Genomic DNA, 27,603 nt, shown 5'->3' with positions numbered 1-27,603 from the left:
ATGTATGAGTTGCTTTCAAGATTATAGATATTTTGAAAGTAAGAAAATGAGGAAGTAATAAAAATAATGAAAAAAAATGTAGTTTGAGTATTGCTAGAAAATGGTGGAAGAAAATGCCCATAGGTATTAGATGAAAAAGTTAAAAAACTTTTAGAATTCTACCACTTTTGAAATTCTATTATTTATTATTATCAGTAAAAATAATTAAGCTTGCATGTTCCAACTTTTTGGATTCCACTTAATTGTCAGGATGGATAATTAAGTAAATATTTATTATTGATAATTTATTTATTTACCATTAATTTTCTATGGCATGTTTTGTAAATTTATAATTAAAGGAAGGGTATAATAGTCTAAAAATATTTTTCAATATTTTTCATTTTTAATATAGTATAGATATAAATATAGATTGTATAGCCATTTGAAATATGTTTTTAAATTATATTTTTATTCTCGATTTTCCTAAGATTAATTTAGTAAATATATGTTGGATAGATAAATTATTTAATATTATTTAATATTAAACTATTTTAGTTAGCAACCATTGTTTACAAATGTATGATGGGTATACATCAAATTATTTTTTAAATTAAGATTTAATTTATAAATTTATTCCGAGCACTGAAAACATTTAAAAATATATAATTATTGAATTCCTTTTTTAAAATCACGAACGAAACACATTCTTATTTGTTACTATCAGAAATATTTGATTAGTTTTAAGTGATAAAATACACACATATATATTCAAGACAAATTATGGAAATGATTAGTTTTAAGTGGATAAAATATATATATATATATATATATATATATATATATATATATATATATTCAAGACAAATTATGGAAATTCTGCCTTGCAATTTACGAAACTGAGAAGAGCCGATTTGGCGGTCCAAATTGCCGTCCGGTTTAGTCCGGGGCACAGATTGCGAAAACACGGGTGTTCAGAAACCGTTCGAACCGTAAATGAAGACCGATTTGCTTTCGCATTTCAAACTGGATCGGTTTAATTAAAGACTAAAAGCCAAACCAAACCAATAATGCTCGGTTCCCCAATACTGTTTAAATTACTCGGTCTGTGCCTCATGCCCATTTAATTCCTTTTAGGAAAATAAAGTTTAGACTTTGTTCTCTTTCTTTTTCTCAACTTTGTTGTAGGAACAGTGACTCGTGACTATGGAAAAAGAGGAAAAAATATGACTAACACATGAGATCAATATAATGAGTAGAGTCAGCGACGACTTTATTGTAGGAAGAACTTATCATATGAGTTTATGATTATTTAACAATCAATAGTCAAAATTCAATGAAAATATGATTTTTGGAGGTGGAATTTACGTTCACGAAGTGTGCGAGATTGGTGAGTCATCTACGTCCTCGAGTCCCACTTAGTTCTCTATACCATAAAATTATCCATAAATGTTTGCTAACGATTCCCATCGAGAACCAACAGATATCAAGTTCCTCTCGGATCGTCGTCCTGTGCCACCCGTCATTCGCTTCCCTTTGTCAATGATGCACCCACCCAAATGACAAGAACCGAGTCGGATAAAACGGACCAAACGGTTCAGTAATTTCTCCCGAATCGAAGATATTGGTTCAGTTCTCGGAACAATAAACCAGAGAGAAGGGGAAAAAATGAGGGAAAAAACGGATGTGTCACCCCTAACTGGAGATGGGGAAATCCCAAAACTAAGTTTTGCGGCAGCCAAAAACTCCGATCATGATGAAGCACGCAAACGTATCTTAACAAATTCCGGGTGAAGAATTTCAAAGCCTGCCCCGCGAAAGTGGTACAAAATCAGTTACAGTGCACCGTCGTCTCATCTTCAGAGACTTCGGAAGCACGCAGAAGCAATCCCGATGAGAAAATCCGGCGACAATTTCAGGCAATAGAATGGGCAACAAGATTGCGCGCACAACCCAGGTCTCCGCCTCGGAGTACTACCTTCACGACCTTCCTTCCAGCTACAATCTTGTCTTGAAAGAGGTTCTAGGGCGAGGCCGGTTCTTCAAGTCAATTCTCTGCAAGCACGACGAGGGCTTAGTCCTCGTTAAGGTCTACTTCAAGCGAGGCGACTTCATCGATCTCAAAGAGTACGAGCGCCGTCTCTCTCAGATCAAAGAGATTTTCCGTGCCCTTAACCACCCTCACGTTTGGCCATTCCAGGTTTATTCAATACCCCACTTCTTACATTGTCTTGGAATTTACTTCCGTTTGTATCGTTTTCCAGAACCCTCTGAAAATTAATGGATTTTTCATGGTTGGGGGTCCGAGTTTTACTGTAACTGCTTGTGAAATTGGCTATTTTGCCTTGCTAGATATAAGCTTAGCTTAATTTTATCGTGCTGCCGAGTTCAGCATGGTTTGCATAGTAGCTTAAATTTTTGGGATTACCATCGGAGTAAGGACTTAATGTTTTTTGGATGAAGATGTTATTACAAAAGAGGCTCCTGGAGTCCGTAGTGGTGGGGATGACTGTTACCCACTATCTTGTTTCAGACGGACGGAAGGTTTTTAGTGTTCTCGTGTCAGCGAATGATACAAATAGAGCTGTATGGGTTGAGGAGGCTGTGAAAAGACATGGAGTTGTCGTAGTTAGTTGGGGTGTGGGGGCTTGCTTGTTAAACCGTTACTGTTTGGATTTGTCTTATGCTTCTTGAAATGTTATGTGCAGTTCTGGCAAGAAACGGATAAGGCAGCCTATCTATTGAGGCAATACTTCTTCAACAATTTGCATGATCGTTTAAGTACCCGACCTTTCCTCAGTCTCATTGAGAAGAAATGGCTAGCATTTCAGGTCATATTTTTACTTTTTTCCTTCTAATTGAAAATATAGATTGCGTATGTTTTCTTTAATAAAAAATAATGTGTATTTTCCCTCATTCCTTTATTTTTCTCGTTGATTGCAGTTACTTCTTGCGGTCAAACAGAGTCATGAGAAAGGAATTTGTCATGGTTAGCTCAGTAGTGTGGATGATACGTGCTATTTTCTGGATATCACTGCAACTGGGTGGTTTATTTTCTTCTTTTGCATCTATGTAGGTGATATTAAGTGTGAGAATGTGCTCGTTACCTCCTGGAATTGGCTCTACCTTGCTGACTTTGCGTCATTCAAACCCACTTACATTCCTTATGATGACCCTTCGGATTTTTCATTCTTCTTTGACACTGGTGGAAGACGACTCTGTTATCTTGCACCCGAGGTTTAGTTCTTGGACCCATTTTATTCTTTTATAAAGTCACTTCTATGACATGTGGAGCTAAGATAACTGCTAAAGCATGTAGAGAATTAAAGTAACGGTATTGCTACATGAAGAAAAGAGAGTTTGAGAAAGGAAGAAAAGTGAGATAAAGATGGTGGGGATGAAATTAGAAAAGTTTCTCCACAAGTTTATTCAAATGTATCTTATTTTATGATATATTCCTCTACCTCCATAATCATGTTTTTGGAACACAGGCATCTTTAAAGAAAATGAAACGGTGTAGTATTTTTCTATTACATAGTTCAATTCTATTGTAGTTTTGGTCTTATTTGTGGACCTTCAATAGGCTGATGCATTGTAGGTCCAAGTTTGACAAGAAGTTGAAGAAGTTAATGTATAATTTTGAAGAATTGGTAATAAATAAACAATTTAAAAAACCTATGCAAGTATGTTCAATACGTGAAAACTTAATGATATGTACCACATCATCATTTAATGTAGAATATGAAATTTTCAAGACTTCCATATTGCACCATCCTCTGGAGTCATTTTATTATCTGAGAAGTTGCTTTCCGATATAATATTTATCCAATGCAGATAATGAAGGTTTCCAATTTTCGTGCTGTGTTTGAAATTATGAACACTAGTTGTATGTGTCTTAAGAACGATACGCACTTGCAACCCTACTAGTTGCAACCCTACTAGTAACGTCTGTTCTGCCAAATTTTATATTATTTGAGCAAATAAACGCGTCTTGTGTTTTCTATTTCTTGTTAGGTTGCATTTCTCTGTTTCCTTTAAATTATAAACTAACATTATGAAATTTAGCGTCATTAACACCTTGAGATGTTGACCTCTCTTCTGTTATCTGCTTTCTCATGCTGCCTTGTGGATCCTTGTGGGCAGTTCTTGCGTGGTTGTTCCCTTTTAATTTTCATTGTAAAAAAGGCTGTATAATAACTTGTAGTCAAATTATGTATTTAGATTTAACAATATTTTGTCTTCGGTTTCCAATCCTTTCCCAACCTTCAGAGATTTTATGAGAATGGAGGCGAGTTGCAGGTTGCTCACGATGCACCTTTAAGGCCATCTATGGACATATTTGCTGTAGGGTGAGTGATCTTTAGTATTAGCTTTTTAGTCTATTGCCAGTGATTTCATTTTTAGTAATTTCGTGCGTATCAATGTATGGAATTTTCCATGTCAAGATGCATGCTCAAAAACTATCAAATGTAAAGATAAAAAGAGGAAATAGAGTTATTTTCAAATTCTCTCGGCAAACAACATACATAGCAATGAATAAACTTCATTTTCTTTTGTTGCGTGAAAAATGATGGATGTTTCTATCATTTTTCATTGATTAATGGAAATGAGAATGATCTTTAATTCTTTCCTTAGAAGGACTAAAGTTCTCCCAATATGTTTCAGCTGTGTAATTGCAGAGCTTTTTCTGGAGGGGCAACCGTTATTTGAACTCTCTCAGCTTCTAGCTTATCGTAGAGGACAATATGATCCGAGCCAACATCTTGAAAAGGTAACTTTTTATTCATATATGTTCTAGTTTACCAATCCTGGTCCGACTTTTCATGTAGATGGATCTTTCCTTTTTAAATATTAATAAGATGTTCACTTTTGTAATTTCATTCATCAATGAAATTGTTTTTTATTCTAAAAAAAGATCGTGTTCAGATAATCTGTATGTCATGCTTGCTGTTACCTTAAATATTGGAAGTTGAAATCCTTCTCATTTTTCCTTTATTTGTGTCAAAGTAACATTGGGCTGTGAATTGTTGTACATTTTTATGTATATGTCCTAAGTTATATGTTATAACAACTATTGCCACTGAAGAAGAGGCCTCATGTTTGACATTTTCTATTTGAACTCAATGATATTTCTCTCTTAATTTGTAAAGTACATATTGTGCAGATCCCAGATTCTGGAATCCGCAAAATGATACTTCATATGATCCAGCTGGAACCAGAGTCACGTCTTTCTGCTGAAAATTATCTGCAGGATTATTCAAACGTTGTGTTCCCCATATATTTCTCTTCATTTCTGCATAACTTCTATTGCTGTTGGAATCCTCTACACTCTGATACAAGGGTAATACTTCATCATACAGCATTTGAATATTTGTTTTTTGGTTATCTTTTATAACACATTCATCACCACCTTGCAGGTTGCATTGTGCCAGAAAGTTTTTCCCAAGATTCTTGAGCTAATGACAAGTTGTAGGTCTAGTGGGTTGACTAGTACTGAAATAGACTCACCCACAAATACCATGAGTGGATGGTCACAAGAAATGAATGCAAAACAAAACGAAGATCTGGCAAAGAGAGAGAGCATAGAAAAAGGACTACCAGGTGATCAATTTGAACTTTTCGGTGATGTTGATACTCTGTTCAGGGATGTAAAACAGAATAATTATCGTTCTGGTCCTGAACAGCCACTGGATGATGCAGCCACCCAAAATATTTCTACTTGTGGAGGTCAGTCTCCTGGTGAGCTGTTCCAAAGTGTCTCCAATGCATTCAGGAGAAATGACCATCCTTTTCTGAAGAAGATTACCATGAACAATTTGAGTTCTTTGATGTCCAACTATGATAGTCAATCTGATACATTTGGCATGCCTTTCTTACCATTACCTGAAGATAGCATGAGATGTGAAGGCATGGTTCTTATTGCCAGCCTGCTTTGTTCCTGCATACGCAATGTCAAGTTACCACACTTGAGGAGGGCAGCTATACTCCTGCTGAGGTCTTCTGCTTTGTACATTGATGATGAAGATCGCTTACAGCGAGTGCTCCCCTATGTTATTGCCATGCTTTCAGATTCTGCAGCAATTGCTCGTTGTGCCGCACTTGAGACTTTATGTGACATTTTGCCTTTAGTACGAGATTTTCCACCAAGTGATGCAAAAATATTTCCTGAGTATATTCTTCCAATGCTTTCAATGATTCCTGATGATCCAGAGGAAAGTGTGAGGATCTGTTATGCCAGCAATATTGCAAAGCTGGCACTTACTGCTTATGGATTCTTGATTCACTCTATAAGCTTGAGTGAGGCAGGGGTCCTTGATAAATTAAGCATACCACAGAAGCCATCAGCTCCGAGCAGTGAGACATCTGGACAACTTGGGAAGCTACATGGTGATGTCCAGCTTGCTCAACTGAGAAAGTCTATCGCAGAGGTTGTTCAAGAACTTGTTATGGGTCCAAAGCAAACTCCCAGCATCCGGAGAGCACTCCTAAAGGACATTGGCAATCTTTGCTGTTTTTTTGGCCAGAGACAGAGTAATGATTTTCTCTTACCTATCCTTCCTGCCTTTTTAAATGATCGAGATGAGCAACTGAGAGCAGTATTTTATGGGCAAATAGTGTATGTTTGCTTCTTTGTTGGCGAAAGGAGTGTGGAGGAATATCTTTTACCATATATTGAACAGTCCTTAAATGATACTGTAGAGGCTGTCATCGTTAATGGACTGGATTGCTTAGCTATTTTGTGTAAGAGAGGTTTCTTGAGGAAGAGGATATTGCTCGAAATGATCGAGCATGCTTTTCCATTATTATGTTATCCTAGTAAATGGGTAAGAAGGTCGGCTGCTACTTTTATTGCTGCTAGCAGTGAGAGGTTAGGTGCAGTTGATTCCTACGTTTTTCTTGCTCCAGTTATACGGCCCTTCCTTCGCAGACAACCAACATCTTTAGCTTCTGAGAAAGCCCTACTTTGTTGCTTGAAGCCTCCAATCTCCAGAGAGTCATATTACGAAGTTCTTGAAAATGCCAGGAGCTCAGACATGCTGGAAAGGCAAAGGAAGATATGGTACAACTCATCACCTCAGTCCATAAATTGGGAAAGTATAGATTTACTCAAAAAAGGAATGGGAGAATTAAATTTAATGAAGAACTGGTCTAGCAAACAACAAAGCTCTGATGGTCAAGACCCTGCTGATGGTTTATTCCACCCGCCAGAGCTAAATGATGCTGATGATGGTGAAGAAAAGTCGAGAGGGATTAAAACCACTGCATCCAATGTCTTGAGCAAAGCTGAAGTTAGTGATCCAGTATTCTCGGAGAAGTTACAACTCTCAGGCTTTATCTCACCACAAGTTAGTGGCATCAGTAGTTTCATGCCTGATAAAACTTCAGAAGGCATTCCTTTGTACTCCTTCAGTTTGGACAAGCGGGAAACAGGATTTCATTCTGTGGCTTCTGATTCTCCATTAGAATTGAACTCTTTAGAATTGGATTCATCGTCCATACCTTGGATGGACCCTGTAAATAAATCATTTAATTTGGCTAGCTCAGCTCCAGCACCTAAGCTTGTTTCAGGCTCGTTATGCATCGGTAGTGGCTCTAAACAGTTCTACAGAGTGGTTCATGAGCCAGATGGCAGAGAAAATGATCAGGCGTCCTATATAAGTAGCAAATTTCAGGAGATTGGATCATCAAGTACACTCAAAGGAAGTTCTTCAATGACAGAAGATGCTCCCTCATCTAATGATTTGACAGTATCACCATCTTTTACAAGAGCATCATCAGTTGCAGATTCTGGTTGGAGACCCCGTGGTGTTCTGGTTGCACACTTGCAGGAGCATCGTTCTGCTGTTAATGACATTTCTGTTTCAACTGATCATAGCTTTTTTGTTAGTGCATCCGAAGATTCCACTGTAAAGGTATGGGATTCCAGAAAGCTAGAGAAAGACATCTCATTTAGGTCAAGGCTAACTTATCATCTGGAGGGAAGCCGAGCACTGTGTGCCGCTATGCTCCGAGGGTCTGCTCAAGTTGTTGTTGGTTCTTGTGATGGTTTCATTCATATGTTTTCAGTTGATTATTTCTCCAAAGGTATGGGCAATGTTGCTGAAAAGTGTTCAGGTATTGCTGATATTAAGAAGAAGGACATCAGAGAAGGTGCAATACTTAGTATGCTGAATTACTCTATTGATACCAGTCAGATGGTTATGTATAGCAGCCAGAATTGTGGAATACATTTGTGGGACACTAGAACAAATGTCAATGTCTTTACATTAAAAACAACTCCTGAGGAGGGTTATGTGTCATCTCTTTTGGCAGGCCCTTGTGGAAATTGGTTTGTCTCTGGATCTTCTACGGGTGTGCTGACACTTTGGGATCTTAGGTTCCTTGTACCTGTGAACTCATGGCAATATTCAGTTCTGTGCCCCATCGAAAGGATGTGCCTTTTTGTGCATCCTCCAAATACTTCTGTAGCTACTGCTGCAAGGCCCCTCATTTATGTCTCTGCTGGCTGTAATGAAGTTTCTCTCTGGAATGCAGAGAATTGGAGCTGTCACCAGGTGCATGGTTATTTCTTTTATTCATTACTTGCTAGATGCAATATTAACAACCCCCCCCCCCCCCCCAAAGAAAAAAAAGAAGATTAGAGCAATCGTTTTGTTGGATGGATCATGGAACATTAAAAATGAGGTTATCCGAGTTTCTCTTGTAGGCCTCTTGACATCTGTATTAGGAATAAAGAAGTTATTCAAACTTATTCCTATGCTAAACACACAATTGCACATGTCATCAATTTATTTGGAACTTCTAAGTGCGTGAAGTTATACATTTAGCTTTGATCGTCCTGAAAATAATTTATCTAATTCTTGTGTTCAACATGGATGCATGTTTGCCTGCACTTCATTAATTGATTTCTTTAATGAAGCATATAAAGATAAAATGTGATTCACGTTGTCCACCATTCTTTATAAGTTCTAGTTTGTATATATGAGAGCATTTTACTCTTGATCATTTTGAATAGAGACGGTATTCACACTCATAATAAGCTTGGTCATAAGTGTCGGTGGCGGTTCTCCTTTCTTGGTGAAGGTGGAGAAGAAAATTTTCTCGTTCCGTTTAACTGGGAATGGCAAGGAAGTGGTGATAGAGGAAGGTAGCAGGGGGAGAACGTCGGTTTTGAGTCTCTTGTTGGGTCTCGTAGCGTGGGTTCGAGATTGTTTCGAGGCGATTGGGGCTAAGGTGAAAGTGGAACGTTTTTTCAGGAGGTGGAACTCTTCGGTAGGCTTTATCTAGGTCCAACTGGTAAAAAACACAAGAGGAAGATGTTGTGTGATAGTGTTGGAGAAGAGAAAAGGGGAACGCTCGACGTTGATCGTCCCAGAAGGTGGGGAAGGTCAGGGTTGGAGGTCGTTCAGAGACTCGGTGGGCTTGTTTCTTTTTCAAAACAGTCCTATTAGAAAGCGGGGGGGGGGGGGGGGGGGGGGTAAGGTTGGAGTTCTAAGTAGTGTTTGTAGAGAAAACACTTCGTTTGCACAAGCGGTCTTGGGTAGGAAGATGGAGGCCGGTTCGTTGGATTCTTTGGATGAAGATATCCCTTTCTTGTTTGATACCTCAAAGTATTTGTTGGTGGTCAGGGAAAGAGCGGCCGACACTTGGGTTAAAATCGAGCGTGCTGTCAAGAAATTCGTTAGCGGAAATGTTCATCTTAATATTTTTTGTTGTAACTTGGCGGTGTTTCTGTGTGAGGATAATGTGAAACTTTCGAAGATGAGACAGTTTGGTCGAGGCTCGATCGAAGATTGTGAGATAAGCTTTCTCCCGTAGAGTGCTGTTATCGTGTCGGAGAAGAGATGTCAAGAGTTCAGCAAAGGGTGGGTAAAACTTCGGGATATCCCTCCTTATCTTCACACCTTGGAAATTGCTAGAAAGCTCGCTTCACTTTGCGGAGGCCTTGAAAATCAGAATGAGGGGATTTTGCTCGGCTGTTCGTGGGACGAAGACGTTTGGGTTAAGGTTGCTGGAAAAGAGAACGGGTTCACTCCAAAAGGCGCCTTTCTTATGTGCGAAAACGTGAAGTACTATGTTAGTTTCTTGCCGGCGTTTTCGGTGGACGTCGTCGGAGAAGAAGACTCGGGGAGGTTACGGGAGAACGTGTGTGCCCGTAGCACAGACTTCGAGAGGAGGATTGAGAGCGACGTGGCAGCTCCTTCGCCTCTTCCTCTTTTTGCCGATTTGGGTATTGTTTCAAATTGTGAAGGTAGGGCGTCAGAGGTGGATTTGGCTATTAAAGGTAAAAGGCCCTTGGAGTCTTTGGGCCTCTCTTATCCATTTGGGCCTGAAGGGAGAGCTGGGTTATGCAAGTCTCCTTTTAAGTGGAGAGAATCCTTCTATTATTTTTGGGTTAGAAGTTAAAGACAGAGAAGGACCGTTGTTTATGGGGGAAGATGGGCCAGTGGAAATGGGTGGAAGTCCGGTAGGAAAGGGAGAAGGTTTGGTTTGTCGCGTAGAGCTGGAAGACCCTGGTTCCTTTTCTCCTCAGTTCGAACATGGGCTTTCATTGTCGTCGCTGGATCGTTCTTTAGCAAGTCTTTCGGAGGATGACTCCTTGTCGTCGCCGGTGCTGAGAAATTCGTGCGATTTTGGGTTGGAGGGGCTGATTGGCAATTTTTTCAGTGTGGAGGAAGTTGAGACGGACGGTGGGCAGTCTTCTCCATCTAGACCAAAGCTTGTTGGTGGTTCGTTAGATATTCCTACAAAGTCGTCTCTCTCGGCTCTTGCAAAAGACCCCCCAGGTAAGGAAGCCCAGGTTAGTGCTTCTTCTTCTTCATTATTTCTTAATCTTCCGAGTCTGCCAAGAAGTTGTCGGGGAGGGTTCTTTGCCTTCCGAGTTGGGGGGGGGGGGGGGGGGGGAGTGGCAGGTGGTGTCTCGGGAGTTCAGGCTACTTCTTCTACAAGGGTGGGGGGTCTTTCGTCTTGTGTTTCTTCTTTACCCCCTTGTTCCAATAGCCTTTTGGGGGTGGGTTGTAATTTAGTTACTGCTGAGCCCGTCCCTTGCTGTTCGGGTGAACCTTTACCGGATCTAAATCCTTTGGCTGTTGACATTAGTAGAATGGAGAAAGGTCATAACTGTTTTGCTTCAAACCTACTTAAGCGTCGGGTTCCTGATGACGCCTCTTCCTCCTCCAACTTCCAGTCCCGTCTTCTCAGTGAGTGGTTTGGGTGGTACTCCTCCTTTCAAGTGTGGGTCTTCAGATTGTTCCTATGGAGGAGCCAAATCCTGCTTTGGTAGGTGTGCCTCCTAAGGGAAGGAAGTTGTGTGGAAAACTAGGGACAGGTTCGGTTACGAAAGGAAAGAGGGAGTTGAAAAATCTGATGTGTTCGATCAATTATGATAGAAAGGCGGCTTCTTCAGAAGCCAGGGGTAATAAGGTGTCCAATGAAGGTGGTGGCTTGGAATGTGAGGGCTTTGGGGGGTAAGGAGAAGAGAAGATTGGTCAATGAGCTTCTCCGGTTAGAATGTCCCGATTTATTGATTTTGGTAGAAACGAAAAAGGAAAGTTATTGTAGAGATTTTGTTAAAAGCGTGTGGAACCTCTGGCATGTGGAATGTGCAGGGTTAGGGTCTTCGGGGGCTTCGAGAGGGATTCTTATGCTGTGGAATAGTAAGATTCTCAAGTTTGTGGAGGAGGTGAGGGGCTCGTATTCCCTTTCGTTTGCCTTTGATTTCCCATTGGTGGGGGTAGGCTGGCTTTTTGGGGTTTATGGCCCGCTATCTTCTAAAGGTCGTAAGGTCTTTTGGGAAGAGATTGGTAGCCTTTTTGGTCTCTGTGAAGAGCGTTGGTGTTTAGCAGGAGACTTTAACGTCGTCAGATTTCCTTCTGAGAAATCCTCGGCTGGGAGATTTCTAAGGTCTATGAAGGATTTTAATGAGCTTATTGAGGATTGCAGATCAGTGGACCCTCCCCTGGTGAATGGGAGGTTTACGTGGTCTCGGCAAGGGATTGGTTGCAGGCTGGATAGATTCCTTTTGTCGAAGGGATGGTTAGATAGCTTTGTGAATGTGATGCAGTCTTTGGGCCCCAGGATAACTTCTGATCATTGGCCTGTGAGTTTAGTTTCAGGAGTTTTGAAATGAGGGCCTTGCCTTTTTAGGTTCGAAAATATGTGGCTTTCTCACCCTTCGTTCAAAGCTTCTTTTCCAGGGTGGTGGAATGCAAGTTCAAGGAAAATGGGAAGGTTTCCGTTTCATGAAGAAGCTAAGAGCACTTAAAGCTTCCCTAAAAGTTTGGAATGGTGAGACGTTTGGAGATATTAGGGTGGAAAAGGTGAAGATTATTGAGAAGCTTAAGGTCCTTGATTTTCTGGAAGTGGATGGTAATCTTTCGCCGGAGCATTTTGTGGAAATGTGTAGGTTGAAGGGTCTGTTTGGTGAGATTCTTCGTAAGGAGGATCAAAGTTGGAGACAAAAAGCTAAGTTCAAATGGGCTAAAGAAGGTGATTGTAATTCCAGGTTTTTCCATAGTTTGGCTAATGGGAGAAGAAGTAAGAATGTTATTTCTTCCTTAGTTAATGAGTCTGGGGAGGTGCTGCGTGAGGATCTGAAAATTGAGGAGGAAGTGATTTTGTTCTTTAAGAACTTATACTCCCCGACGCTGTGTTCCAGGCCTTTCTTGGAAGGTTTGGATTGGATCCCCATTTCGGTGGTAGAGAAAGAAAACCTTGAAGCTCCCTTCTCATTAGAAGAAGTTCGTAGGGTTGTGTTTGGCTTTGATAGAGATAAGTCCCCTGGCCCGGATGGTTTCACTATGGCGATTCTTTTAGGATAACTGGGATGGAGTTAAGGAGGACTTGATGAAAGTGTTTCGGGAGTTCCATGAAAGAGGGGTGATTGATGCTTTTATGAATGAAACGTATGTGTGTCTCCATTCCGAAGAAGGTTAATGCAGTGAAGTTTAGACCCATCAGTCTGGTTACAAGCCTTTATAAAATACTTGCCAGACAGGTTAGAAAGGTTATGCCGACTACCATTTCAGAGATGCAAAGGGCTTTTATTGCAGGGAGACAAATTTTGGATCAGGTGTTGATTGTCAATGAGGTGACTGAGGATTATAGAAAGAGCAAAAAAGAGGGTGTGATTTTTAAGATTGATTTTGAAAAGGCCTATGATCATGTAGATTGAGATTTTTTGGATAAGGTTTCGTGGAAGAAAGGTTTTGGTTACAAATGGAGAGGGTGGATTTGGAATTGCATTAGGTCGGTGAATTTCTCTATTTTGGTGAATGGGAGACCTAGGGGGAAAATCCTAGCCTCAAGAGGCCTCAGGCAAGGTGATCCTTTGTCCCCTTTCCCGTTTATTCTGGTGGTGGATATCTTGAGTAGACTAATCTCTGTTGGAGTGGAGAAATGGGCTTTGGAAGCTTTTGAAGTGGGTAGGGAGAAAATCCGTCTCTCTCACCTTCAGTTTGTTGATGATACCATCCTTTTCTGTTCCGGCAATCCTAATGCATTTAAAAACCTTAATTGCCTTCTCGGTTTCTTCAAGGCCATTTCAGGTTTGAAGATTAATAGGAGCAAGAGTTTGTTATTGGGAATTAATTGTGAGGACGTCAAGGTCAGTGAGTGGGCGACTCTCGTAGGGTGTGAAGTTGGTAAGTTTCGACCTCTTATCTTGGTCTTTTGTTAGGTCACAATCCAAAGTCTGCTACCTTTTGGGCGTCGGTATTGGAAAAGTTTCAGAAGCGCCTCTCTAGTTGGAAGAAGGTTTTTTTCTCTAAAGGAGGGAGACTCACTTTAATTCAGTCTGTTGGAAGAAGCTTTTTTTCTCTAAAGGAGGGAGACTCACTTTAATTCAGTCTGTTCTCAGAGGCATTCCGAGCTACTTTTTGTCCCTCTTCAGAATCCCAATGACTGTGAGTGAAGGGCTAGAGAAATTAATGTGGGATTTTCTTGGGAAGGTGTGGAGGAAGGGGTGGGGCTCATCTTGTTAACTGGAAAGAGGTTTCTAAGCCTCTGAAGGGGAGGGAGAGCTGGGCATTGGGAACTTGAGGATTAGAAACGAGGCTTTCTTGGCTAAATGGTTATGGCGGTTCTTCCACGAACTTAATGCCTTCTGGCGAAAGATTATAGTGAGTAAGTATGGGCTTCATCCGTGTGGTTGGGTTCAGGCAGGTGGGGCTAGAGTTAGCAACTACAATCCCTAGAAGGCTATTGCTTTGGGTTTCCCTGTTTTCTCTCATTCTTTACGTGTCTTTGTAGGGGAAGGTCTTAATACGTACTTCTGGGAGGATACTTGGATAGGCGACAAACCCTTGTGTCTTGCTTTCCCTCGGATCTACTTTCTATCTGATAAGAAACTCCTTTCAGTGGCCGAGGTTTTAAGTTATGGAGAAGAGGGTTTTTCCATCTCTTTGGGGCTCACCCGTTCCTTGACTGATCGGGAATCGTCAGAGGTTTCCGAATTACTGGATCAGCTGTCTAGAGTTTCCTTATTTGTTGGGAGGGATGATGTGAGGGTGTGGACCCCAATCCTTTGATAGGTTTTCTTGTAGCTCCTTTCTCCATGTCCTGAACTCCTCGTCTTCCTATTCTTCTTCCCCGTCCCTGTTGACCCCTTGGTTCACCTCGCTTTGGAAGATTAAAATTCCAAAGAAGTTCTTTGGGTGGCAAGTCTTACTTGGAAAAGTTAATATCTTGGATGTCCTCCCTTTGTTTGGGTCCGCAGTGGTGTGTTCTGTGTAGGAATGCTACGGAGGATCTTGATCATTTGTTGTGGTCTTGTCAGTTCGCGCAGGAGTTATGGCTTCGTTTCTTTAGATGTTTTGGGATTGTTTGGGCTCGTTCTAGAGATTGTAGGGCGATAATGGAGGAAGTATTGTTATTCCCCCGTTTCGAGACAAAGGTCATTTTATTTGGCAAGTGTGTTTTCTGCCTACTCTATGGGGTATTTGGCAGGAGAGAAACAATAGAATTTTAGGGGAGTGGAGAGATTTGTGGATTATGTGTGGGATCTTATTAGATTTAACACTTCTCTATGGGGATCTGTCACTAAGGCTTTTTGTAATTATTAGTTAGGAGCCATACTTTTGGATTGGAGCCCGTTTCTTTAGAGGTTTCCTTCTGCTGGGCTGTTTTTTTTGTATGCCCTCTTATTGTAGTCTTTTATTCATTTATCTCTTATTGTAGTCTTTTATTCATTTATCTCTTATTGTAATCTTTATTCATTGAGATTTTATTCATTTATCTCAATGAAAGTGCTATTCCTTATAAAAAAAAAATATTAGAGCATTCTAAATTTTAGACAGCATGCAGTTCCTAAATCTTCAAATGTCCTTACTTTCTGTTGAATGGAAATTATATCTGATTTTTGTACGACTGAAATTTACACATAGTGAATTTCTGTGTAAAATGTTTTATATACGTGTAATGAATTGGACATAAAACACTTAAATAATCTAAACAAGAAATTATACACATCATCTTTTTAGTTCATTTTTTAGCATTACATTTTCTTGGTTAAAATATTCTATTATCTAAGTCTTACAGGTGATACTTCTACTTTACATACAATTGAACATAAATATCTTTACTATAACAACTTTAAAGGTTTGATGAGAAATTGATGATTAATATTGAATGTTCAAGATCTTCAATAATTGGATGGTATTGTTAAATTTAACATAATATCGTTCGTTTAAATTGTTTAACCTTTTTTTTTTTGGATAGGTATTGAGGGTGGCAAGTTATGACAATGAAACTGAAATCTCTGACCTGCCTTCTGCCCTGGCTAGACCATCAAGTAAGGGAAACCCTATACAAGATCTAAGACGCAATGTTAATCCAAAGTACAAAGTTGATGAATTGAATGAACCTCCCCCTCGACTTCCTGGTATTCGCTCATTGCTTCCCTTACCTGGCGGTGATTTGTTGACTGGGGGTACTGACTTGAGAATACGTCGATGGGACCATTACAGGTTTTCGTTTTACTTCCTTTCTCATTTGCTTTGTTATGGAGAAGTTTATTCACTCCTTTTTTTTTGTTGTTGCAGTCCTGACAGAACTTACTCCGTCTGTGGGCCAAACTTGAAGGGAATTGGAAATGACGATTTCTATGAGACAAGATCTAGTTTTGGTGTGCAAGTTGTGCAGGTATTTTTGCTTTTCTTGGATCTTACCTCAAAATTTGTGGTGCGATATTCATACCTACAAAGTTATGTTCGAGGAACAAACTTCTCTTGTTCAATCTCTGTACTGGCCTCAAAAGTTCGGTGATTAGATTGTTTGATTATTCTGTGAATATATCCCAATAGCGTACGATTTAATTTTCTTGAAAAGCCAGTCAAAAAATTTTCATTTTGCTTTATCCTGCTGCCATTGTATTTGCTTGTGTTTGTTCCAAGTTTCCATCCCCCCTGTATTAAATCAATTAAAGCTGTAATTAGGTGCAGCAGAAATTTTGATATTTGCTAAACTTATTTTAAGCAAACGTGGGGGTGTAAACTGCTAACCATTTTCCTAACAGCAAAATTTTTTTGCTGTCTTACGATTGCTGGGAAGGTAATAGGTCAACGAATAGACTCTGACAAGGTTAAACCTACACCAGATAAGGAAAAGCAGGGGTAGTTCAAAAGGGGAATGAGTTAGAGAAATAACTGGAAACCATAGGTGGAGTGGGGAGAGGGACAGAGGAATGTCATTGGTGGGAGGGGATCAATGATTAGGCGAGCAGCTATTTACTTGATAAGAATCTCTGCACCTTCACTTCTCTTGTGACTGAAATTAGCTAGAAATCCTTGATTTTGGGTTCTATCATAGATGTGATTGTAGGGTTATGTCTGCACGATCGTTTGGAATTGGATATTGTTTATGGCTCATGGATGGATGAGTCGGAGGGAAATGAGGGTTAAATTGGAGGAATTTATGGCCTTCTGATCAGGGATATTCCGGGTAGTAACCTCAAGCTAGTTTGATTGAATTGTTTTCTCCTTCAGAACCAAAATCAAAGCATCGTACAGAGATTTTCTTTACATAGTCTTGTTTTTCAGTAGCTTGGAGCTCCATTTACAGATGCTTTTGCATGTTTTTAGCTGTTCTCTAAGTTCCTGCAAACACTATATGCAAATTATAGTTCTTATGCTGTAATTGTTTTCTATTTTGTGTCGAACAGGAGACTAGGAGACGACCACTATCGACAAAGTTGACGACTAAGGCTGTTCTTGCTGCTGCTGCAACTGATTCTGCTGGTTGCCATCGGGACTCCATTTTGTCTCTGGCTTCTGTGAAGTTGAACCAGAGGCTGTTGTTATCAGGCAGTAGGGATGGAGCCATTAAAGTTTGGAAGTAGACAAGACAAGTAAACTCTACGATCTGCTGTACATACTTAGGGTCATTGCTAATATAAATTGCATATGTTCTTAGGCTAAAATGTTCAGTTCTTAGCTAGATATGCGAGTTTTATTGTCCCTTTTGCATATAGTAAATTATACACTTTTTCTTCTTTGTATAGCATCTGCAGTTTAAGCATAAAGAAAATATAAAAGGTAATATCAATTGTTTAAATTCATTGTTAGTGCAGTGAATCTTACCCTTTTAACAAGTTCTGGAATTTTGAGCCACTCACTCGCTACAAGAATATTTTGACGTCTAATGGCTTTTGTTTTTGAACGACTTTTGAGGAATAAATTGTCCTATAGGAGAAATAAACTTTGACTACACAAACTAATGCGAGGTGTGGGCTGGAATTTGTAATTTTTTAATTATTTTAAAAACGTGTAAAAGTTTTAAGTAACGATGTCGATGAAAATGCTGATTTCTATGAAAATTATGATGTCATAAATATTTCTTAAAAAATCATAAATATTGAGGGAAAAAAAGGCCTTTTACAATTTTGATTAAGTTATTTTTTTTATTATATTTTGTTAATATATATTTTTCATATTTAGTCCCTTTTTACGTAAAAGTAAAAATGTCTGATGGAAATTTAATAGCTTTACATCAGTTTTTTTCTTCCCTCCCTCCCTCTTTCTTCTTCTTCCTGATTGTCTTCTGAGACTCCTGGATTTAATTTTTTTTTCAAAAGTTATTTTCTTTTAGCTTGTTTTCACCGCTGTAGTAATTTGAGGGCACAAAACAATAATCTTACTATATACATATCTCCCAATCAGCAACCATAGCATTTTAAAATAGTTCTAAAGAAAAAAAAAAGGCTTCCCTAAACGCTGAGTAAGTGATGATCATCAGTGTCTCTCTTAGGAACAAACTATTAATGTTTGAAGTCTAAAGATTCCATTATGGCTCAAATCCTCCCCTGCTGTTTATACTTCTTTCAGCAAAAAGATAAAAATTATCACACTGTAAATATTCTCAATTATGCTAAAACAGTAATCATTTAAAAGAGAGTGAAACAGTGACGTTTTATTTCATATCATGTCTATTGGTGCTTTCAGTCTTTAGCTAGTTTCTTGATTATGGATTTTGATTTATTTATAAGAGGAATGTGGTGATTAACATAATGTACAAATTCAAGTAAGCTCTCCATTTAGGACTAATGAAGCATGTCTGATAACTCTAGCCACTCTCCATACTTGGTGTTGTACAAACTGCCATGCCTTTGCACTGTTGTTATGTTCTGCCTCGTCTATTGTGTCGTAAATCCCGGGAAAGGATACCGATCCGTAATCATCGTGCTTTGATGGCCCATAGATCTGTGTAATACCGAAAAACCAAATTGGTCAATTTGATCTTTTTGAACGTGCTAAGATTCTTTAGGCTTCCCTTGATTTATGAATGGAAATGATTTTGACAGAGATTCCTGTCCGAGAGGAAGCTTACCAAATGCTTATACCATGATCTTCCAAATAGACCATCATCATCTGTAAATGCTCGTTCTGCCATTATCAGTCTGTCGTTGAGTTCTCGTACCTCTGCGAAGCTTCTCTTCCACATTTGTGGTAGCCATCTTTTGATTCCCTTTAATGCCTTTCAGAATCCAGAAACAACATATTTTCAAATTATGTGACATAATTTGGAGTGCATACTTGAATCTACAAATGATTTATAAAAGTACCTTCATCTGGTCTTTGATTTTGGTAGCTGCTTTCTCAAACTCCTTGATGGCCTTGAACAAGGGAGTGAGGTCAATTTCTCTATCTCTGATGACATCTCTCAAGTCCTCTGCATAATTCTATTCCAAGATAATTTAGAACATTTCCATCAGGAATCTATATGCTGTATGATTAACCTTTCAAATGTTCAACTACCTGAAGCTCATTTGCATAAGAAAGATAATCGAAAGGCAAGAACTCCTCATCTGCTAGCCGAAGAACTACGAGACCCCAAATACTTGCAACTGCTCATAAAATTCATTATTTCTAATAAATGTCTTAGTTCTGATATGGTAATGTTTTGAAAAAACAGATAGGTTAGTTTATAACACAGTTATGAGGAGCTGTCAGACCTGCAACATGTCTTTGGAAGAGTGGGTCACCGTATTTTTTCATCCATACAAAGTCATCATACATCGAGTGATAAACCGGGTATCCTGAAGTCAAAATAGTCAAGATCCACTGTAAAATTCTACAAAACCAGCCCATAGCATCCTCAGATATGACATTTATAATAGGAAGTTGTATTTTTAACGCATTTCAATGTTGCTTTACACTGCTTGTATTATAAAAAATATTCAAAATTCTAGTCCATTGTAATACCCATACTTGAGACCCACGACCATCGACGCTCTTAGGCATGAAAAAGACGATCTAGTATAGTATTTCCTTGAAGTAGGCAGGTTAGTCTTAAACTATTATAGTTGAATTATGATATTATCTGCTGATTGGTACTAAATTCACACTTCCCTCAGTTAAGGTAACATTTGAAGGGAAGACAGAAGTTCTTTTTCCTCCCTACCTTCTCCAAATGACATGTCCACTGCAGGAATACCAGCATGTTGCAGAAAAGTTGCAAAATCTGATTGTCCGCTTCCTAGTCTTCCAATCTTAATCTACAAGGTTTCAGTTAAAAGAGATCAAAAGAGACATTCTATCATGAGTTTCAGAGCCAGTTTCGCAATCTCATCACATTAAAGTGGCAAGACTGCTCTTGAAAGATTCTTTACCTTGGAATTACTGGTGGCGAACCACGAATCATAGACAGTCTGTGATGAGTTGTCAGGATCAGGAACCTTGAGAATCAGATAGAATAAGGTTGATATGAGAAGAACGTTAATTTTTGTATAATCACATAATTACTTTCTACCTAAGACTGAAGAGTACAGTATGCAGTATAAGGTGAAGTGACCATACCACTTGAGAAGCTTGTTTGAGCAGCTCATCAAGCTGTGGGGTTGCAGAGGCAGCAAATCCTCCTGGTTCATATACTGCACTGTCAACATTTATGTAAGCTACGGCCCTCGAAGCCAGTAACTCTCTGTTCTCTTCGACCCACTCGGTCGAACCTACCTATAATACCGTAAAGATCAATAAGTTTCATATTAACAGATGCACACACACATGTACAGAGTGAAAGTGAGAGAGACCAAGCCGTATTCTTCAGCATCCCAATTGCAGAACACAATTGTCCGCCGTGGTTTCCATCCTTTCTCCTGCAGCTTCCGCAGGCGTTCTGCAACCTACTTAGTAATCATATTCATACTGAGATCTTAATACTCACCATCTAGCTGAAAAAGATTGGCCGAACAAATGGAAATTACCTCTAGCAGTACTGCTGTGCCACTGTTTGGATCAACAGCCCCATATGTCCATGCATCCCGATGGTTACCCAGAAGGACAAGTCTGGACAAATTTACAACACAGAACTGAATCCCAATAATCAGATTCTATTATCTCTTATAACTTTTAAGTTTCAGGAAGTGTTCATGTTCACTAAGACAGCTTTAATTCTAGAATTTCTGTTGGTACCTATCAGGCTCTTCTTCTCCTTCAATCAGACCAATGACATTCTGAATTGTCCTTATAACTTTCTCTCCCTGGAAATAAGGCCCAATATCATCATCTAGTTCTATCACATCTTAAAAAGCCTATAGACCCTATAAACAGCTTGAAACAAAGAAGATGAAAGTGTGCCCTCTGAAGTGAACCACTAACTTACAGAGTAACTAAGATTGACAATTCCAGGTCCTGGTCCAATTCTATAGAGTGGAGCATCCTCTCTTCCCTGCCAATCTTCACCGGCAACCTGCCCGCCGATCGTCCTCAGAATTGCCTCCCCGTCTGTGGCGGATATCGGCAGCGAAGGAATCAATGGAACATCGCCCCTCTTCTCTATGTCATCTTGTGATAGCCTCTCACACTCGCCGGAACTCGCCCACCCAGGAGTAGAAGGATCGCCTTGCCCGCTGTACAACGTTCCCACCTGAACTCCGGTGGGGGGCATCCACTTGCTATCCGGAAACCACCGCTCGCTGCCGTAGTCCTTCTTATCAGTGTACACCAAAGCTCCAATTGCCCCTGCCTCGTGCGCGTTCCGCACAATATCCCCTCTGAAGATTTCCCCATATCTGGCAAGTACAATATTCCCCGTCGCGTTGATTCCCATTTCTTTGAGAACCCCATAGTCCTCCGGCCGTCCGTAGTTCACGTAGACGACGGGTCCGACGACGGTGCCAGATTTCGCGTAGGCGTGGAATGTGGGTATTACTTCGTTTGCAACATCCGCATAAGGATCGCCGTCGTAAATCTCTTGACGGAGGTCGAATACGATTGGTTCTTCCGGCGGCGGAGGAGTTAGGGTCAACGAACGCGATTGTGGGTATGTCAATAGAACCTCGTAAGAGGCCATGCGGGATACGATTTTAGAGGAAGTGAAAATGGAGAAGACGTAATTCGCCGCCTCGGCGTTGGCTTCGGAGCCGGCGACGTGGGGGCGACGGGTAAGGGTATAAAGGTGGTTTGATGTTGATACATTGTCGGCGAGAGAGATAAAGAGGGAGTGGTAGGAGGATTTTGACGGCGAAGAATAGAGAAGGAAGGAGAAAGCGGCGATCGTTAGAACGGCGGCGGCGGTTCTGAACATGGAGTAATGGAGGTCTGTTCAGTTGGTTTTGGGGATTTGGGTTAGTGGTTTTGCCGGAAAAGCTGTGACCCAGAATCGATTGTGGTCTGAATTGTGAAATTATTTGGAAGAAGAAGAAGGAGAAAAAGGTGATCTTTCGGTCTCAGTTTCAGTTTCAGCCATTAAAGAAGAAAGTGACTGTGTTTTTGGTGCTTTTTCAGAGCCATCTTCAAGGTGGAGCCAAGGTAGTGTAGTGTGTAAGTTAGGTACTTTCTTCTAGTCATACAATCCAACATTTCATGATTACGACAACTTAACAAGTTTGTTCTTTTCTTTTTTGGTTAAAAATATGCATTGATGTAAACAAAAATAAATAATAATAATAATAACAATAATAAATTTTGGGCCGACTCTATTTTTTATATTTGAAAATGACTTTAATTTCAAAATTCATGAGCTCCTTTTTGTTCAGCTCTATTATTTCATATTTTTTTTAGAACTTTTGTTTATGTTCATACTACTACTTAGAGCGCTAACATTTATTCTAGTTATCATTGGTAGAGTGTGCTTTGGACTTATTACTGTAAATGACTAGAGTTGTTCTAGTGTGTCTCTTTTATGAAGCATATGGTGTTTTTTTTTTGTTATATGCATGTTTTAGGAGCGTTCTTCATTTTAAATAAATTTCTTTATTCTATTTGAACCTTATATATATATATTTTTTATTTTTATGGTAACTAATGAGAAAAAGAAGAAAAGTTGCAGATGATAATGTCATTCCCATACCCAAATGGTAATCTTATCTCTATGTTTTTATATTCACAACATGTTTTTTGAGTTCATCCCATTTGGGTAAGAATGCTTTGTCCCATCCCACAACTTATCTCTCTGTTTTTTGCCTTCCTTTATAACAGAGTGCTTCTTTTTTGGTGTCCTCTAGTTTCATTTTTCTCTCTCTTTTTGTGTTTCTTTTTCTCCTTAATTTCTGATCCAATGATTTCAATGACCTTGTTGGCCTACTTGGTAAAAGCAAAGCAGATGCACTAAATTTTTTGACAAATTTGGGTTGGAGATTGTAAAATCTCCTATTTGTTTTGTTTTCTCCAGGAACAAAAAACGTCTCCCAATGTTATATGGTATCGGATCTACTCAGTCACATGAGAGTGAAACTTTGTGTGTTAGTAAATTATGATTGTGGTTAAACTAATAGAGATTAATGGGAGAAAAGAAATCTCCTTTAAAGTTGAAATTTGAAAATTTCTTGTTATATTTAGGAGTTTCGGTTTCATTTATTTCTATTCAACATGAAGTAAAGAATCTTAGTATCTTCTTTCAAATTCTATACACAATTAAATCCTTTAATACAAACCACTGACTGCATTTAAATAAATTTATGGAATAGAGTGTCGTGTTGAAATTGTGATCTAAAAAATAAAAGAAAGAACCAAAAAGACCACTTTTTAAAATTACATGGACCGAGATAAATATTTCGGAAGCATGGAGACCAAAATAGATAAAAGTTAAAAGTATAAGGATCAAAATAGATACTCATAACATACATGAACAAAAAATAAAAGTACATAGACTAAAATAATATTTAAACAAACATGAATTAGACTATAGAGTCTTTGATATTTTGACATAACTCAACTGGTTAAGACATATTTTTCGATTATTAATTGAAGTTGAATAATTATTACTGATTCTAAAGTGAAAACTACAAATTGAAAAAGAATAATCTTGACATCACTGCCATGTGATACTTCACCTAAAAGTTTAAATGGCAGGTTTCATTTGTTGAAAACAGGTAAATCAGAGAACAATAATTCTGTATGCATTTAATTTAATAACGAAACTGCATACTTCTAGGCAGCCCAATTAGCTTATTTAACTAACTTTTTTTTAAAAGTTGTTCTAATGAAGAGCCTAATCCAGTAATGCCCACAGCTTTGGATCAAACTCAGCACCCAATACTAATACTGTCACATGTAAATTTTAGATTAAATTGTAAGTTTGATTTTCCTTTTCTTCATTTCGAAACGAAAAATAGATAACATTAAAGAGATAAATCCCAAACCTGTGAAATCTCTCCCTCCAAATTGAGTTCGTGCTAGCACATGAGCGATATGGTTGGACTCGTGTTTGATTGATCGAATGGAAACAACCATTTTATTCTCCATCAAAGTATAAATTTCGGTTCTTATACTTTGATAACAATATCTATTTAATTGTTAATAAGTTGGTCAACTTTTAAAATGATGTATATTTAATTTATGTAATTAAAAAAACTATTTAAAAAAAATCAATAGTTTTTTTTTTCATCTCTGAAAAATATGATTATTTAGTCTAAAACACTTAATCTTTTTAATGGATACTTGAATTTTTAACATTGTGTTATATTTAGTTGCTACATTTAAAATTATTTTTAATAGGCTCATTAACTTTTCATGTATACATGTTAAATGGGATAATCTAGTTAAAAGGAAGTCATGCAGAGGTTGGTACTTTTTTTTATTCTTTTTTTCTTTGATAAAATAATGGATGGAAAAACAAGTGCACAAGTCAGAATTACAAAATTTGATACTTAATCTTATTAAGCTGTATTAAATAATCATTATTTTATCTTCAAGTCATATTCTAGCCATTTTAATCTTCCCTTGTAAATAAAAATAAATAAAAAAAAACCATTTTTCTCCCTTTCTGATTTACTATGTTGATTGACTTTTCCATTCACCTTATACAAGTTCTACATCTTGCTTAAAAATAGAAAATAAAAATAATGGGAGAAATTGTGTAAATATGAAGTTAAATTATAAATTTAATTTCTAATAGGTGCCTAAATTTTAAGAAGCCTATAATAAGTCCCTAAAATTTAAATGTGTTTAATAAATTTCTATTAGGCTCTTGAACTTTACAAAACATCTAATAAATCTACCAACTTTCCATTCTATGTCTAATTGACTTAGGAGATACAAAGATTAAAATTTTATTAGACACAATACTAAATAGACATATTTTTATTGTTGAAGGCTTAAAACAAAGCTCAAAGTGTAAAGTCTAAAGACACAATTTTGGCCAAAAAGAGAATATGGGTGTGAGTTTACTAAAGAGCCCACCACTAAGGTTGTTGGAAGAGAAACAAATATTAAGAAACAATGAGAGAAAGACGAAAAGAAAAGAGAGAGAACATTCACGGGCAACTCCAAACTCCAAACAAACAACAACAACTGTTCAATTTTCTTTGCCACTGACCCACAAAGCCCACATTTTTATAACCCAAAAGTTGAACTTCTCTGTCTTCTGCCTCTGCTTCTGGCTGTGGCTTACATTCACTCTCTCTCTCTCTCTCTCTCTACTTGGATGTCAGTGGAAGCACCCGTGACCTTTAACTCCATTGATTCTCATTCTCTAATTACCCTTCACTTTCCACCTAATACATTTCTCCAATTAAGCTGCCTCTACTCTGTTTCTGTAATCTCTGATCTGTGTTGTATATAAACCCATTTCCAGTTTTCCTTTTCCATAACAATTCCAAATTATATTCCCTCTTCCACTTCCACTTCCACCTTCCAAATTCTTCATCTGAAATGTCAAGACTTCAGCCCCTTCTCCTTCTGCTTTTGCTGAGTCTGAGTTTGAGTGTCACGCAGAGCCACTGCCACACCAAGGGGATCAGGCCCCGGAACGAGGTCCGGAGTGCTCTTCCGAAGAATTCGACCAACACCCAATTCTCAGAACAGCAATTCATGAAGTGGGTCAAATTCGTGGGGACCCTCAAGCACTCTGTTTTCCGGACGGCCAAGAACAAGATTTTCCCTTCTTACACGCTCCACGTGGCTAAGAATCCCGCCGCCGGCGACTTCACGTCCATCCAAGACGCCGTGGATTCGCTCCCCTTCATCAATTTGGTCAGAGTCGTGATCAAGGTTCATGCAGGTGTTTACACGTGAGTGCTATGGCTAATACTTGGACTGTGATGGGACTCTGTTTTCAACTCTGCTTTTCTGTTTGTTCCCTTTTCTCGTGTCGTTTTCCTACTGTTTTCGATCTCCGTAGACATGAATTTTGTTTCTCAACCGGGCTTAATTTCACAGGGAAAAAGTGAACATACCACCGCTGAAATCATTCATAACAATCGAAGGCGCAGGAGCAGACAAAACGATCGTTCAATGGGGGGACACAGCACAGACGCCTGGCCCAAAGGGGCAGCCAATGGGGACCTACAACTCCGCCACATTCGCAGTAAATTCCCCTTACTTCATAGCCAAGAACATCACCTTCAAGGTAATTAAACTTTAAACCCCCCAAAACCCCTCAATTTCATATGCTACAAATCCCTCAATTTCTCCCTCTGCAGAACACAACCCCAGTGCCGGCGCCAGGGGCAATCGGGAAGCAGGCGGTGGCGTTCCGAATATCCGCCGACACGGCGGCGTTCTTCGGCTGCAAATTCCTCGGGGCTCAGGACACGCTGTACGACCATCTGGGTCGGCATTATTACAAAGATTGCTACATCGAAGGGTCCGTGGATTTCATATTCGGGAATGGGCTGTCTCTGTTCGAGGTAAAACTAAAGGCTGTGGTAATGGGAAAATTGAAACGGTGAAATTGATGATTTTGATTTGATGGGGTGTTTGTGTTGTGGTAGGGGTGTCACGTGCACGCAATAGCGCAGTACACAGGGGCGTTGACAGCGCAGGGGAGGAGCAGCCTGCTGGAGGACACAGGTTTCTCATTCGTAAACTGTAAGGTCACGGGCTCTGGTGCGCTCTACCTCGGCCGGGCTTGGGGCCCCTTCTCAAGGGTCGTCTTCGCTTATACGTATATGGACAACATCATCATTCCCAAAGGCTGGTACAACTGGGGCGATCCCAACCGCGAAATGTACCCTTTTCTCTCCCTCTATCTCTTCTGCTTTTGTAATTTTCCATAACATAAATCCGCTAATAAAATGAATACATCACCGCTCAATCCAAAAAAGTTATCGATTTAGATAAACTCAAAAGAGAAAGAAAAAAGTGTCAGCAGTTTCAGAGCCAACTCACGGAGAAGAAAGAGCGAATCTACGTGGAATGCACCAAACAAAACACTGCAACTAAAAAAATAAAGAAAAACAGAGCAAACTTTTTAGTTTTAGTAGATGAATATTTTATGCAGTGAGGGCGGCAGAAACAGAGCAGGGAGTGACCCACCACCGCCGGCGGCGCCGCCATGAGATGGTGGTTTTGGGCGGTGGCGTTTTGGGTAATTTAGAAATTGATTATTGGTATTGATTTTTGGGGCAGGACTGTGTTTTATGGGCAATACAAATGTACAGGAGAGGGAGCAAGCTATGCAGGCAGAGTTTCATGGTCCAGAGAGCTGACTGATGAAGAGGCCAAGCCTTTTATTTCCCTTAGCTTCATTGATGGCTCTGAATGGATCAAAATATAAACCTTTTTTTCTTTTTCTTATACACATTTGGGAGAATTTTACTTATCATTTAGAGAAAATTGGAATACCATATGGGGTTAGCGGCTACCTATGTATTTAAATCATTTCACTTTATTCATAAATCTATAAAATTATATTCACAATATTATATATGCATTTATCATATATTATTGTCTTTTTGTTTTTTCTCTCTCT

At 39.1% G+C, this 27,603-nt stretch overlaps 3 protein-coding genes across 5 annotated transcripts; 2 read left to right on the top strand and 1 right to left on the bottom strand.

Moving 5' to 3' along the window:
• Nucleotides 1–1,638: 1,638 nt before the first annotated feature.
• VPS15 (protein kinase family protein / WD-40 repeat family protein) lies at nt 1,639–17,530 on the top strand. 2 transcript variants are annotated; one of them, XM_088126172.1, is made up of 11 exons: nt 1,644–2,176; nt 2,685–2,807; nt 2,920–2,965; nt 3,053–3,213; nt 4,246–4,325; nt 4,642–4,747; nt 5,141–5,317; nt 5,394–8,531; nt 15,694–15,941; nt 16,017–16,116; nt 17,135–17,530. In XM_088126172.1, exons 1-11 carry the CDS (start codon nt 1,904–1,906, stop codon nt 17,309–17,311), a joined length of 4,629 nt encoding a protein of 1,542 aa, XP_087982298.1. In that variant the 5' UTR covers nt 1,644–1,903; the 3' UTR covers nt 17,312–17,530. The 2 variants fall into 2 exon arrangements, with proteins under 2 accessions (XP_087982299.1, XP_087982298.1); XM_088126173.1 differs by lacking the exons at nt 15,694–15,941; nt 16,017–16,116; nt 17,135–17,530 and adding an exon at nt 8,993–10,549 and having other exon boundaries at nt 1,639–2,176.
• Nucleotides 17,531–18,354: 824 nt separating this feature from the next.
• LOC111014512 (Peptidase M28 family protein) lies at nt 18,355–22,223 on the bottom strand. Its single transcript, XM_022289278.2, has 12 exons — nt 21,073–22,223; nt 20,883–20,950; nt 20,675–20,756; nt 20,501–20,593; nt 20,268–20,423; nt 20,081–20,146; nt 19,873–19,966; nt 19,424–19,507; nt 19,227–19,315; nt 19,034–19,150; nt 18,799–18,945; nt 18,355–18,671 (listed from the first exon to the last, which is right to left on the bottom strand). The coding sequence occupies exons 1-12, from the start codon at nt 21,994–21,996 to the stop codon at nt 18,489–18,491; spliced, it is 2,103 nt and encodes a 700-aa protein (XP_022144970.1). The 5' UTR covers nt 21,997–22,223; the 3' UTR covers nt 18,355–18,488.
• Nucleotides 22,224–25,068: 2,845 nt separating this feature from the next.
• On the top strand, nt 25,069–27,573 carry LOC111014609 (Pectin lyase-like superfamily protein). Of its 2 annotated transcripts, none has more exons than XM_088125016.1 (5): nt 25,069–25,921; nt 26,070–26,259; nt 26,333–26,539; nt 26,624–26,859; nt 27,293–27,573. In XM_088125016.1, the coding sequence occupies exons 1-5, from the start codon at nt 25,563–25,565 to the stop codon at nt 27,342–27,344; spliced, it is 1,044 nt and encodes a 347-aa protein (XP_087981142.1). In that variant the 5' UTR covers nt 25,069–25,562; the 3' UTR covers nt 27,345–27,573. The 2 variants fall into 2 exon arrangements, with proteins under 2 accessions (XP_087981142.1, XP_022145102.1); XM_022289410.2 differs by having other exon boundaries at nt 25,074–25,921; nt 27,261–27,573.
• The last annotated feature ends 30 nt before the right edge of the window (nt 27,574–27,603 follow it).

This window comes from Momordica charantia (genome assembly GCF_013281855.1).
Source record: "Momordica charantia cultivar OHB3-1 chromosome 6 unlocalized genomic scaffold, Mcharantia_2.0 BLBB01000006.1, whole genome shotgun sequence".
Classification (NCBI taxonomy): domain Eukaryota; kingdom Viridiplantae; phylum Streptophyta; class Magnoliopsida; order Cucurbitales; family Cucurbitaceae; genus Momordica; species Momordica charantia.
This window is presented reverse-complemented; position numbering and strand designations above follow the sequence as displayed.

Excerpts from the sequence above, each read along its gene's own strand:
- LOC111014609 (XM_022289410.2), top strand. The coding sequence starts at position 25,563 with ATGTCAAGACTTCAGCCCCTTCTCCTTCTGCTTTTGCTGAGTCTGAGT. Across the intron at positions 25,922-26,069 it reads GTTCATGCAGGTGTTTACAC|GGAAAAAGTGAACATACCAC; the intron begins GTGAGTGCTATG and ends TTAATTTCACAG. Across the intron at positions 26,860-27,260 it reads GGCGATCCCAACCGCGAAAT|GACTGTGTTTTATGGGCAAT; the intron begins GTACCCTTTTCT and ends TTTTTGGGGCAG.
- LOC111014512 (XM_022289278.2), bottom strand. The coding sequence starts at position 21,996 with ATGTTCAGAACCGCCGCCGCCGTTCTAACGATCGCCGCTTTCTCCTTC. Across the intron at positions 20,147-20,267 it reads TCAAACAAGCTTCTCAAGTG|GTTCCTGATCCTGACAACTC; the intron begins GTATGGTCACTT and ends CTGATTCTCAAG. Across the intron at positions 19,151-19,226 it reads CTTATGCAAATGAGCTTCAG|AATTATGCAGAGGACTTGAG; the intron begins GTAGTTGAACAT and ends ATCTTGGAATAG.
- VPS15 (XM_088126172.1), top strand. The coding sequence starts at position 1,904 with ATGGGCAACAAGATTGCGCGCACAACCCAGGTCTCCGCCTCGGAGTAC. Across the intron at positions 2,177-2,684 it reads CTCACGTTTGGCCATTCCAG|TTCTGGCAAGAAACGGATAA; the intron begins GTTTATTCAATA and ends TGTTATGTGCAG. Across the intron at positions 3,214-4,245 it reads TCTGTTATCTTGCACCCGAG|AGATTTTATGAGAATGGAGG; the intron begins GTTTAGTTCTTG and ends CCCAACCTTCAG.